Source organism: Silene latifolia, chromosome 9, assembly GCF_048544455.1.
Source record: "Silene latifolia isolate original U9 population chromosome 9, ASM4854445v1, whole genome shotgun sequence".
In the NCBI taxonomy this organism is placed as follows: Eukaryota; Viridiplantae; Streptophyta; class Magnoliopsida; order Caryophyllales; family Caryophyllaceae; genus Silene; species Silene latifolia.
Genome location: NC_133534.1, coordinates 113,760,887 through 113,772,561, shown reverse-complemented (window position 1 = coordinate 113,772,561; position 11,675 = coordinate 113,760,887). Strand labels below are relative to the sequence as shown.

The window sequence follows — 11,675 nt, the reverse complement described above, 5'->3', positions numbered from 1 at the left end:
TCGGAGGGGGAAGAAACTTAAGAATACAAAAGGAGCATTAAATCAAACATCCAAAGGAAGTACGGTGCCATTCCCGTTAAAATTCAGATGACACCAATTAAACAAACACGCCTCAGAAATTCCCCAACACTGCTTGCCGCAAAACATACAGCATTTCAAACATCAACAACATTGCCGAATCTGTGAAAGTAGTCTCTACTCATATAATTAATTAAGCAACAAGATTATCATTTAAATCCAGAATGAGATGCATCCATTTCACAATAACAATACATACAACAACAAGAAGAAGATGAAACTTAAGAGAATTAAAAGGAAAAGAGAATAAGTGGCGGCTATTGGGCCTGTTGCTCCTCAAGCTTTTTGACATAAGCCTTCAAAGTTAAAACCAAATCTCTAGCAGGGGCTTGAAGTGTGACTACAAGATTAGTAGCAGGCGCATTAAGAGCACCCAACAACTGTCCATAAACTTGAGCCTTTGAAGGCAAAGTCTCCAACTTGTTAACCTCATCAGGACCATAGAATTTACCCTCGAAACACGCCCCCGTAAAATCATTCTTATCTTCAAGTTTCTTCTCCTTCTGGAAAGTCCTATAGGGTTTAAGGGCAACAGGGATTTCTTCAGTGTGAACAAACAGCCAAGCATTCATGCCAGTCATACAAGGCTTTATCACCTCCCATGGAGTATTCTGAATTGCTTTGTAGACAAGTGTGTTTTTGGCGACGATGAGTGTGGTGGTTTCAGGGAGGGAATTGCGGAGTTCTTGGAATTGCTTAACTGTCAACCCTTTGTAGTTAATGGCGGCTAATAGGTAACAGTTTTCAAGGTGGGTTTGGACTGTCTCAACCGTCGTTTCCTTCTTTGTTCGGGAGATTGCGGCGTTGATGCTGGGTGTGCTGCTGCGTTTGGTGAAGGTCAGATGGTGGTTGTTTGGGCGGCGGAGGAAGGTGGTTTGGACGGTGCAGAGTGAGTGGAGTGATGGTGTTGGTGGTTTCGAGAGGAGAAGTGTGGTCTCCATTCTTGGGGATGAAGAGGAGATTGTTGAGAGAGATGGGGTGGTTGGGTTATCTATCTAAAGCTATGCGCTAATGCTATCCATTTTCAAGAGCTACCTATTCTTCTTTGGAAAATGAGTGAGGTACACCCCAGCCAACATTTCATTCGGTTTGGTTTCCAAACCAATCCAAACTCGTCTCTCTTGTTCGGGTTAAGCCTTAGTTATCATTTTAGTTCGATATAGTTCACATACTTTTCAGGTGCTTAACTTAATCATATTAAAAAAACAACCTAAAATCCCTAATTCAAAACCCTAACCTCATTAAAACCTCCTCACATCGTCAGCTTCTCGGCTCGCCGGCTGATCCTCCTATGCTATCACCTTTTCCGTCGCCGGCGAGCCGAACTATTTAATCATTAATCGCCAGAGTTTCTTGTAGTTGAAATAAGAGGGGTTTTGATTGATCGTCCGGTCTGTTTGTTTTCTATCAAGGAGGATTGATTATCGATCGATTGTCGCGGATACCATCATCTGGTGCGATTTCCTTCTAGCGTTAATTCTGTTGAGATCCGCATTCCGTGCAACACGGCCGGTGATTTTGTCTTCCTTTCCTTGTGGTTTTGGTTGTTAATAATCTTAATCTGTTTAATAAGTTTATGTTTTTTTTAATGTCACTTGGTTGGGGTGGTGACACGGCTGTCGCAACCCTATCAAAAGTAAACCAACTGGCTCAACTAATAATTATACACTACTACAGATATAGGCTATAACAACGGGTAAAAACCGTTGTAAAAACAAAAAGCGGACGTTGTTAAAGCGGCCGTTGTAAAAGGTATTTACAACGGTTAGGTTATTTACTAAAACCGTTGTCGAAAGTATTCACCACGGTTAAAAGCCGTTGTTGTTGCGAGTAAGCCATTGTGGAAAGTGTTTCAAAAATTTGGTGGGAATAATATAACAACGGTTATCATATAAATAACCGTTGTTGTATCTTTCCCACCAAAATTGTGAAGACTTTTAACAACGGGTATACGCTAAATAACCGTTGTTGAAAGAGGTAATAACAACGGTTCTTCGTTTAAAACCTGTTGTTGAATATTATGCGCGGGTATTTGTGAAAGGTATTTACAACGGTTCTTATTTTAAAACCTGTTGTTGAATATTTTGGCGGGTATTTGTGAAAGGTATTTACAACGGTTTTTGTTTTAGTAACCGTTTTTATTACGAACTCCTATTTTTTTTTAAAATTAAATTTGTTTCATGCCATTCAAAAACCTGCATATATCAGCAGCACCATATATCAACACCAGCATAAATCACAGTTGGGTTCATCAGAACTCAATAGATTCAATTAAACCACAACAACAGCATCATATATACTTACAAGGAGTTAACTTTACATGAACTAAGATCATTCCCTAACTTCAACAAAAAATTTACTAAGCTGATCTAAGCTCTGAGTATCATGCATTTAGCCTTCAAAGATTGCCATGTTCTAAGACGTATTTGCCCAACATGTCCCTTACCTCGTCTATATGTTGCCATTTGTACTTCTGAAGTTCTTGTGGCACGCTGATTACATACTGCGGAAAAAACAAAGACAAGACATTATTGTAACAACATACATCATTCAGCATAGCAACATCATGGTATAGCAGCAACAAGACAACATCAACTCTAATTTTAAAAAAGTAATAAACACATTATTAAATTACTAACCTTTTCTGGAATAAGGATATATCTTCGCATAATAATCTCCAACATGAACCGACAAACGTAGTATCCACATTGTATGCTATCCGGCTGGCGAGGGACCTATTATTACATAAAAACAAAGAGACGAGAGAAGGCCCACATCAGAATCTTGCACTTTAGGTATTGTATTAGTATTAAACACATATTTTTGCACTTAAGGTATTGTATTTGAGCACGTACCCCTGTTATCGTAATAAAAGTAGGGCCATCATCACAATCTTTCGTGGGTTGATCCTGCTCGTTAGCTCTTTTCTTCTCAAAGGCCCCTTTTTTTTTAAAAAAAAAAGGAGGCAGAAACTCATATTTTTGGGGCAAAAATGAGCTTTTTGCTATAAACAAAAATTGAAACTTAATGTTATTATAAATAAATCAGTATTATAAACTTACTTAATAATCAAGCCCTTAAAAGTCTCGCTTGCTTGTCCATGCAAAGAGTCCAACCAAAAAACTTTCTTCTTCGTCGGCATGATGGCTGCTAGCACCCAATGAGTCCTACACAAAGAGACATCTTCATTATTAACAAGTACATATATTAGTTATGAAAATGCAATTGTAGGGGGAAACGTAATATTAATTTGTTTATTACCCGTTTTCATTATAAGGGGCAAAAACCAGCTTCTTGGTGTTCAGTTATAAATTACCGCAAGTGAACGGTGTCTGTTGTAGCACTTACGGGTCGATCTCAGGGAAGTGAAGGTTGAGTACTAGTCGATTTATGATTTGATTTATCTACGTCAAAATAATATTTGTGTATGTGCGAGGTATGACAGAATAAAAATAACATATAATAATTGGATAATAAAATTAATTCAATAATAAAAAGCTCTAGGACAACGGTATCACCACTAACATAGATTGATCAATATAGACTATTGGAAGGAATAACATATTTAATTGTGTACTTAGGTGAGACTAATGTTCTGGTTTTAATTCTGAAAACTAAAACCAATACTTGTTATTCTCTCTCGAGATATAAGAAGCCTTCCTATAGTGAAATAATCCTATTCTCATGGGTCTTATAACTCATATAGGAGCTTTAAGGATCAAAATTAAAATGTCTCAACTATAACTCTCACCATTCTCATAGGAGAGGTCTAATTTTGACTCGAGTTCTCTAAGTGGAAATTCAACTCTCATTGCAATCTACACTAAGTAATTATTAATTATATTTTAATCACAATATATATGCTAACTCGAAAGGACTAAACTCAACTCTTATTGTAGTATTAATCAAGAGCTACGTATATAGATTATGACCAATAAATTAATACTTTAACACAACCCTATCAAACCTAAGTACAACCACTAAATAATGTTTAGAAAATTATAACATTGACCAATCCATATTAAGGCTCCACCGAGCCCTAGACAAAAGACAACTCACGATCCATAATTATAACTAAAATAACAATTTTAATAATAGAAGATAACATATTTAAATAAATAAATAAATAAAACAAATATAAAAGAGATAAATAAGGGAGATTAATATAGTATTAACTATGGCAATGACAAGTTGAGAACTTTGAGCTTGTCGTCAAATAATAGCATGAAAGTGTAAAAATATGAATAAGATAATTGATGTGAATAATGTGAGAGTAAATAGAATTTAATATGAAACTAATTATTTTATTGCTTATTGTTGTGTTCTCCTCTGCCTCTCAAATGCAAATCACCTTCCTTATATAGGTGATCATGTGAGTTTCTAAATTAAATAATACACGTACGTTTACATCACTAATTAATGTAAATACATTACATGTAAAATTATTCCTACAGTTTATGCTATTAGTGCTTGAAGTTTCTTCAAAATATGAATGTTTCATGAATTAAATGATTAATTTGAGATGTTTCATGTTGTATTTATCAGAATAACTCTTCACCCATGTAAATGTTGGCATGCGTTTTCCTTGTAAATCCTTCAATGTAACATCAACCAAATTGAATGTTTCACCACTTTATTTTCAATGCTTCAACTTTTGTAATTGTCCTTCTTTATTTCATGATTTGTAAATGACGGCCTTGTCAACATTTTATTCAATTCTTGTCTTTTCATTTTATTTTGGACTGCTTTGTCTTTATTGTGTGGACTTGGAGGTTTTGAATCTAAACTTGAAGTCCTTATTTATTTTGTCGTCTTTTATTCATCGCCTCGCTTAGCTGTTTAGCTAATATCAGCATCAAAATAACTCCTTCCTACAAATAATTATATAAATCGCAGTAAGATGTTCTAGGAAGGAATTTATTATTAAAATGAAATGTAATACTGAAAATATAAGTAAAATTATGAGAAATAAGTATATAAAATATAGTAAATTATACGCTTAACAAATTCCCCCATGCTAGACCTTTACTCGTCCTCGAGTAAACTCCAGAGGCATAAATAACTCATACACAACAAAAAGTCAAATGTGGCAAAAGTCAAGGGATAAAACAATAATTCAACCAAGGTTTTCGAAAAGAAATTAAACAAAAGTTCAAAAATCATTTTAATTTCGAAATAGAGTTTAAGATCACAAATTAGCTCGCAAAATCAATCACCCTAACAAATCTAACAAAATATTATGTAATGTGCCCAAGTGACCTTTCAATCTTACCACCAACCATCTAGACAAGTGACAAACCAGTGGACCCTCACTTTAGGGAATGTAAACGCGGAAAATCACTACTCTCATGTGTCCAAGTTATAAGGACACGGGTCACACATATAAAACTAAGCCTAAACTTGCCGACTACTACATGTCAAGAGGACTTTTATGGGTTGTAACGGGGCTAGGGGTTAAAGGTGTGGATTATTCTGGAAATGTGGTGTTAAGAGTAAGAGTTAGCAAAGAACTTGTCAAATCTCGGTCAGAAATATGGATACAAAAACCTCCAACAACTATTCTTCATATGAAATATAGAACAAACACCAATTTTTTTTACCAAATTCCATGATTTAGAACATACACCTTTATAAATAGTAAAACTCGAACCCCATTTATTAATAATTAGAAGTATGACCTTTTTTTTCAGATTTTTCTTTTTTTCTTTTTTTTTTTTTTTGGTCTTTTTCAAATTTTTTTTTTTTCAAACAACCATCAACCCATTTCATATATTAGTGTTCACCAAATTACCATCAGTTACTCCCCCATGCTTCGCTTGTATCATAGCCTTACTCAAACCGAGAAAAACAAACACTTCACTAACCCTTACTAGGGTAGGATAATGTACGGAAACGGCTTGTAATGTTGGGTTAACAAAGAAATAAGGCTAAAGGCTCAAAGAGGTTGCAAATAGGAAATATTAAATTCGGGACGGCTTTTTGGCTCATGTAGCTTATAAACAAATGAATGCCTCTATCATTCATGCAATCCTAATGGCAAGTACTAATCCTAAACCACTCATGAAAGAATTAGATTGGCATGGATGTCCCAATCTTATTTGGCTATGTGATCTCACGGCTTTTGGCCACATGGTTATATTGTCATAAGTCTAGTCAAACCATCTTACCGCTTTCAGTGTCACAAGAAAAGCACAAAACAAAAACTTTATCAGACTTTCAAGGGCGAAGCTGTCTTGCTTACCTCATGTGATCAAAAATGAAAAATCATTGTAAATTTGAAGATAATAACTTGCTCAAATTATGCTCAATATCCACAAGACTAGCCACAAATCAATTGCATTTTTTTCAATTTTATATTTTTTTTGTGTTTTTTATGAAATATAAAAAAAAAATATAAGCTAATTTAAAAACTTAATCAATACAATTACCCTCCTCCATGCTTAAACCAAGCATTGTCCTCAATGTATGAAATTAAAGAACATCAAATGATTAGGGAAAGGAAACGAGCTCACCAGGCATTGTCGCATGAAATTTGAGCACGAGCATGACCTGTACAATTTAGCTTGTACTGATTAGTTCTTTTCATTTATAATTTTTTTTGTTTTTTTTTTCAATAAAGATTCATGGGTTGCCTCCTATGCAGCGCTTGTTTAACGTCACGAGCCTGACTCCTTTGTAGATTAATTCGCAGGCGGAACGATAGAAAGCGTGAAGATTACTTTCTCATGAATAGGTTCACTAGTAATATAGTGCTTAAGGCGCTGACCATTGACCTTGAAGCAGCCTTTAGCTTCATCAAATAATTCAACTGCTCCATATGGAAATACCTTAGTGACACGGAATGGCCTGACCACCGAGAACGAAGCTTACCCTAAATATTTTCAACCTAGAATTAAAAAGAAGAACTAAATCCCTTTCATGGAATTCTCGCCTTAAAATGCGCTTGTCGTGCCATCTTTTAGTCTTCTCTTTATAAATACGAGCATTCTTGTAAGATTCAAGTCGAATCTCATCAAGCTCATTTAATTGCAAAAGACGACGCTCTCCAGCACTTTTATAGTCATAGTTAAGGGCTTTGATGGCCCAATATGCTCTATGTTCTAACTCAACTGGTAAATGACATGCTTTACCATACACCAATCGAAATGGGGAGGTTCCAATTGGTGTTTTAAAAGCGATCGATAAGCCCATAGTGCATCATCTAGCTTGATAGACCAATCTTTGCGAGACCTAGCAACTGTCTTCTCTAGGATAGATTTTATCTCCCGGTTGGAAATTTCAACTTGTCCACTAGTTTGAGGATGGTAACCAAGTCCTTGTCGGTATTGAACCCCATATTTCTTTAAAAGAGCTTCAAATTTCTTCTCAATAAAATGGCCCCCACCATCACTAATAAGAACTCTAGGGACACCAAAACGGGGGAAGATAACCTTCTTAAGGAATTTAGATACAACTCCAGCATCATTTGTAGGGGAGGCGATAGCTTTGACCCATTTTGATACATAATCCACAGCTACTAGAATGTATTTGTTTCCGAAGGAGGATGGGAACGGACCTTGAAAATCAATGCCCCATACATCAAATATCTCAACCTCAAGAATAAAGTTTAGAGGCATTTCATTCCTTCTAGAAATATTTCCTGTTCGTTGACATCTATCACAACCCTTCACATATGTTGCAACATCCTTGAATAAGGTTGGCCAATAGAAGCCACATTGAAGGACTTTAGTCTGCAGTTTTTTTGGTGGTACTAGCATGACCACCACATGGCAAATCATGACAATGGGAGATAATGGAATTAGCCTCTTCATTTGGCACACATCGTCGGATAATACCATCAACACAAGACTTGTAGAGAATGGGGTCATCCCAATAATAATGCTTGACATCACTAAAGAATTTCTTCCTTTGGTGGGAATCATACCCATGGGGTGTAACTCCTGATGCCAAATAATTCACAATGTCAGCAAACCATGGAGTATTAAAAATAGCAATAGCAAATAACTGATCGTCAGGAAATGAATCATCAATAGGAAGGCCATCAGAAGGGCCTTCTTGAACCAGACGAGATAGGTGATCACTACTAAATTGTCGCAAAGACCCTTTTTGTCTTTAATCTCCATATCAAATTCTTGCAGAAAAAAGAATCCAAATAATCGATGCTGGTTTAGCATCTTTCTTGCTCAAAAGATACTTGAGTGCGTGATCGGTGTGCACAATAACTCTAGATCCTACTAAATAAGATCGAACTTCTCAATAGAAAATACCACAGCCAACAACTCCTTCTCTGTGGTGGTGTAATTAGCCTGCGCTGCATCAAGAGTCTTGCTCGCATAATAGATGGCATGTAGCTTACCATCATGTCTTTGCCCCAATACCGCTCCTACTGCATGATCACTCGCATCACACATTAGCTCGAATGGTAAGCTCCAATCCGGTGGCTGAATAATCGGGGCGCTAATTAAAGCTTTTTTCAACCTGTTAAAAGTTTCAAGACAAACATCAGTGAACAAAAATGGGGTATCTTTAGCTAAAAGCTCGGTCAAAGGATGAGCAATCTTAGAGAAATCTTTGATAAAGCGGCGATAAAATCCTGCATGTCCAAGAAAACTCCTTACCCCTTTCACATTGAGAGGAGGTGGTAGATTCTCAATCACCTCAATTTTTGCTTTATCTACCTCGATACCACGATTAGACACAATATGTCCTAAGACGACCCCCTCTTGTACCATAAAATGGCACTTCTCCCAATTTAGCACAAGATGAGCTTCTCGGCACCGATTCAATATTTTTTCAAGGTTTATCAAACAATCGTCAAAAGTAGCACCAACCACCGAGAAGTCATCCATAAACACCTCCATAATTTGCTCCACATAATCAGAAAAAATAGCCATCATACATCCTTGAAAAGTGGCGGGAGCATTACATAATCCAAATGGCATCCGACGATAAGCATAAGTGCCAAATGGACATGTAAATGTCGTCTTCTCTTGATCACTTGGATGAATTGGGATTTGGAAAAATCCGGAATACCCATCCAAGTAACAAAAGTAGGAGTGTTTTGCTAGTCTTTCAAGCATTTGGTCTATAAATGGAAGGGGGAAATGATCCTTCCGGGTGGCTTTATTCAATCGGCGATAGTCAATGCACATTCGCCACCCTAGTAATGCTTCTTGTAGAAATTAGTTCATCCTTATCGTTTTTTATGACAGTCATCCCCCCTTTCTTTGGAACGACATGAACCGGGCTCACCCATTTACTATCAGAGATAAGATAGATTATTCCCACGTCAAGTAACTTTAAGACCTCCTTTCTGACAACCTCCTTCATATTAGGATTGAGGCGTCGTTGAGGCTCAATGGAGGATGCATTATCGTCCTCGAGAAGGATTCTATGTGTACAAAAGATGGACTGATTCCCTTAAGATCGTCAATTGCGTACCCAATAACACTTTTATATTTTCGAAGAACAATCAATAATTTAGAAATTTGGCTATCATTGAGTGCACTATTGACGATAACTGGGTAAGTTGAATTTTCTCCTAAAAACACGTGTTTTAAAGAAGATGGAAGTGGTTTTAATTCTACCTCGGGAGGCTTAGAACTCTCCCCTAGCTTACCCGTTACCTGCAACGCCTCTACCGGAGGCTCAGTTAAATGAGATGGAGATGAATCAAGCATCCAAGCATAGGCTAACAACTCTGCATCCTCAGAATCAGTGTTGGTGAGACAATCTTGTAGTTTATCAGACGATGTACACTCCAAAGAGGGCTCAAACAAGTACTCCTCTAAAACATCAACTCGGTAGCAACTATCACTCATAGAAGGACCGCCCATAGTTTTGCTAAGCTCAAATTCTACCTTGTCTTCACCAACTTGCAATGAGAGCTTTCCACTGCTCACATCAATCATAGCTCCAGCAGTGGCTAAACATGGACGTCCCAAGATAATGGGTACTTGAGTGTCCTCAGGAATGTCCATGACAAAGAAATCACATGGAATAACAAGTTTCCCAATAGCTAAGGGAACATCTTCAACGACCCCAAGTGGAAATTTGACTGACCGATCAACCAATTGTAGTGAAACTCTAGTCGGCTTTAGATCCATCATTTGCAACCTCTTAAAAATCGACAGAGGCATAAGGCTAACACTAGCCCCCAAATCACACAAGGCACGTTGAATATAAATACCTCTAATAGAACAAGGGATTGAAAAACTGCCAGGATCGTCAAGCTTTTGAGGAAGCTTGTTAAGGAGTATGGCACTACACTCCTTAGACAAGTTAATAGTCGTACTGGCTCCAAGTTTCTTTTTGTTAGAAAGCAGCTTCTTGAGAAACTTTCCATAAGATGGGATTTCAGAAATAGCCTCCAAAAAGGGAATATTAATGTGCATTACTTTTAGGATATCTAGAAATTTTCCATACTTTTGCTCCAATTTTGCCTTGGCTAACCTTTGAGGAAAAGGTACAGGCGGCACATATACTCTAGGTGGAGTTAACGAAGCTTCCTTCTCATAAGCTTGCTTCTTTTCAACTACAATTTCCTCCATCGCCTTGCCCTCATCCTCGATCACAATAGCTTTATCTTCAACAAACATGCTCTTAGGATTAGTAGTCTCTTCAAGTACCTTCCCGTTCCTTAAGGTTAAAGCATTCATCTGACCTTTTGGATTAGCTTCGGTGTTTCCAGGGAATTGACCTTGAGATTTCATAGACTGACTTACTTGTTGGGCTATTTGAGCAAGTTGAGTTTCTACCATTTTATGTGAGGATTTGAGTTGAGAAATTGATGTAGAAAACTCTTCATTTTTTTGGTTTTGGTCCCGCATATATTGAGATTGTTGGGACAGAACTTGCTCTAACATCACCTCCACATTGGATTTTTGCGGAGCGTGAGGTTGTTGAAATTGTTGTTGTTGTTGTTGCTGAAATGGGGGACGAGATTGCATAGGGGAATGATGATAAGACGGTCTTGGTTGAAAACCAGGCAGTTGCTGAAAAGTCTGCTTAACTTGATGTTGGGGATTCTGAATGTTATTGGTATTTCCATATGAGAGCTTAGGATTATGAGCCCATCCTGGATTATAAGTATTAGAATAAGGATACCATTGTTGCTTCCCATTAAGAGCATTAACTTGCTCAAGCATAGAAGCATTCCCACACCCAGAAGAGTCATGCCCATTAACCCCACAAAGTTGACATATGGTCGATGAAGAACTAGAACCATTACTCAATTTAAGCTGAGCCACTTATTGAGATAGATCATCAATTTTGGCTTGCATCACATTAACAAAGTCTTTTGTAGTCTTGCTCCCTCGAACATGACGGTCACTGCCCCAATGATAAGTGCTTATTGCTAGATCCTCTATGAGAGCCTTGGCCTTATCCCAAGAAATCCCGTCTAACCGCCCTCCAGCAGCGGCATTAAGGCTCATTTGCAGCTCCGGTTTTAAGGAATTGTAGAAAGTAAGAATCAATACACATGATGGGATCCCGTGATGAGGACATTGCCGTTGAAGTTCCTTGTACCTTTCCCAAGCTTCATAGAGAGACTCGTCTGCATGTTGGACGAATCCTGTAATGTCATTTCTAAATTT

At 37.3% G+C, this 11,675-nt stretch overlaps 2 protein-coding genes and 1 non-coding gene across 3 annotated transcripts; 1 reads left to right on the top strand and 2 right to left on the bottom strand.

The window, feature by feature from the left end:
• Positions 1-207: 207 nt before the first annotated feature.
• On the bottom strand, positions 208-1,131 carry LOC141600013 (large ribosomal subunit protein uL10c). Its single transcript, XM_074420161.1, has one exon. It carries the CDS (start codon positions 1,017-1,019, stop codon positions 336-338), a length of 684 nt encoding a protein of 227 aa, XP_074276262.1. The 5' UTR covers positions 1,020-1,131; the 3' UTR covers positions 208-335.
• An 8,273-nt stretch (positions 1,132-9,404) lies between these two features.
• LOC141601482 (uncharacterized) lies at positions 9,405-11,225 on the bottom strand. Its single transcript, XM_074421771.1, has one exon. The coding sequence runs from the start codon at positions 11,223-11,225 to the stop codon at positions 9,405-9,407; it is 1,821 nt and encodes a 606-aa protein (XP_074277872.1).
• Positions 11,226-11,568: 343 nt separating this feature from the next.
• Positions 11,569-11,675, top strand: LOC141603425 (small nucleolar RNA R71). Its single transcript, XR_012525303.1, has one exon. It is a non-coding gene; the product is annotated as a small nucleolar RNA R71 (small nucleolar RNA).

Bases quoted from the DNA above. Each gene is read 5' to 3' on its own strand.
- LOC141600013 (XM_074420161.1), bottom strand. From the start codon at position 1,019: ATGGAGACCACACTTCTCCTCTCGAAACCACCAACACCATCACTCCAC.
- LOC141601482 (XM_074421771.1), bottom strand. From the start codon at position 11,225: ATGCTTGAGCAAGTTAATGCTCTTAATGGGAAGCAACAATGGTATCCT.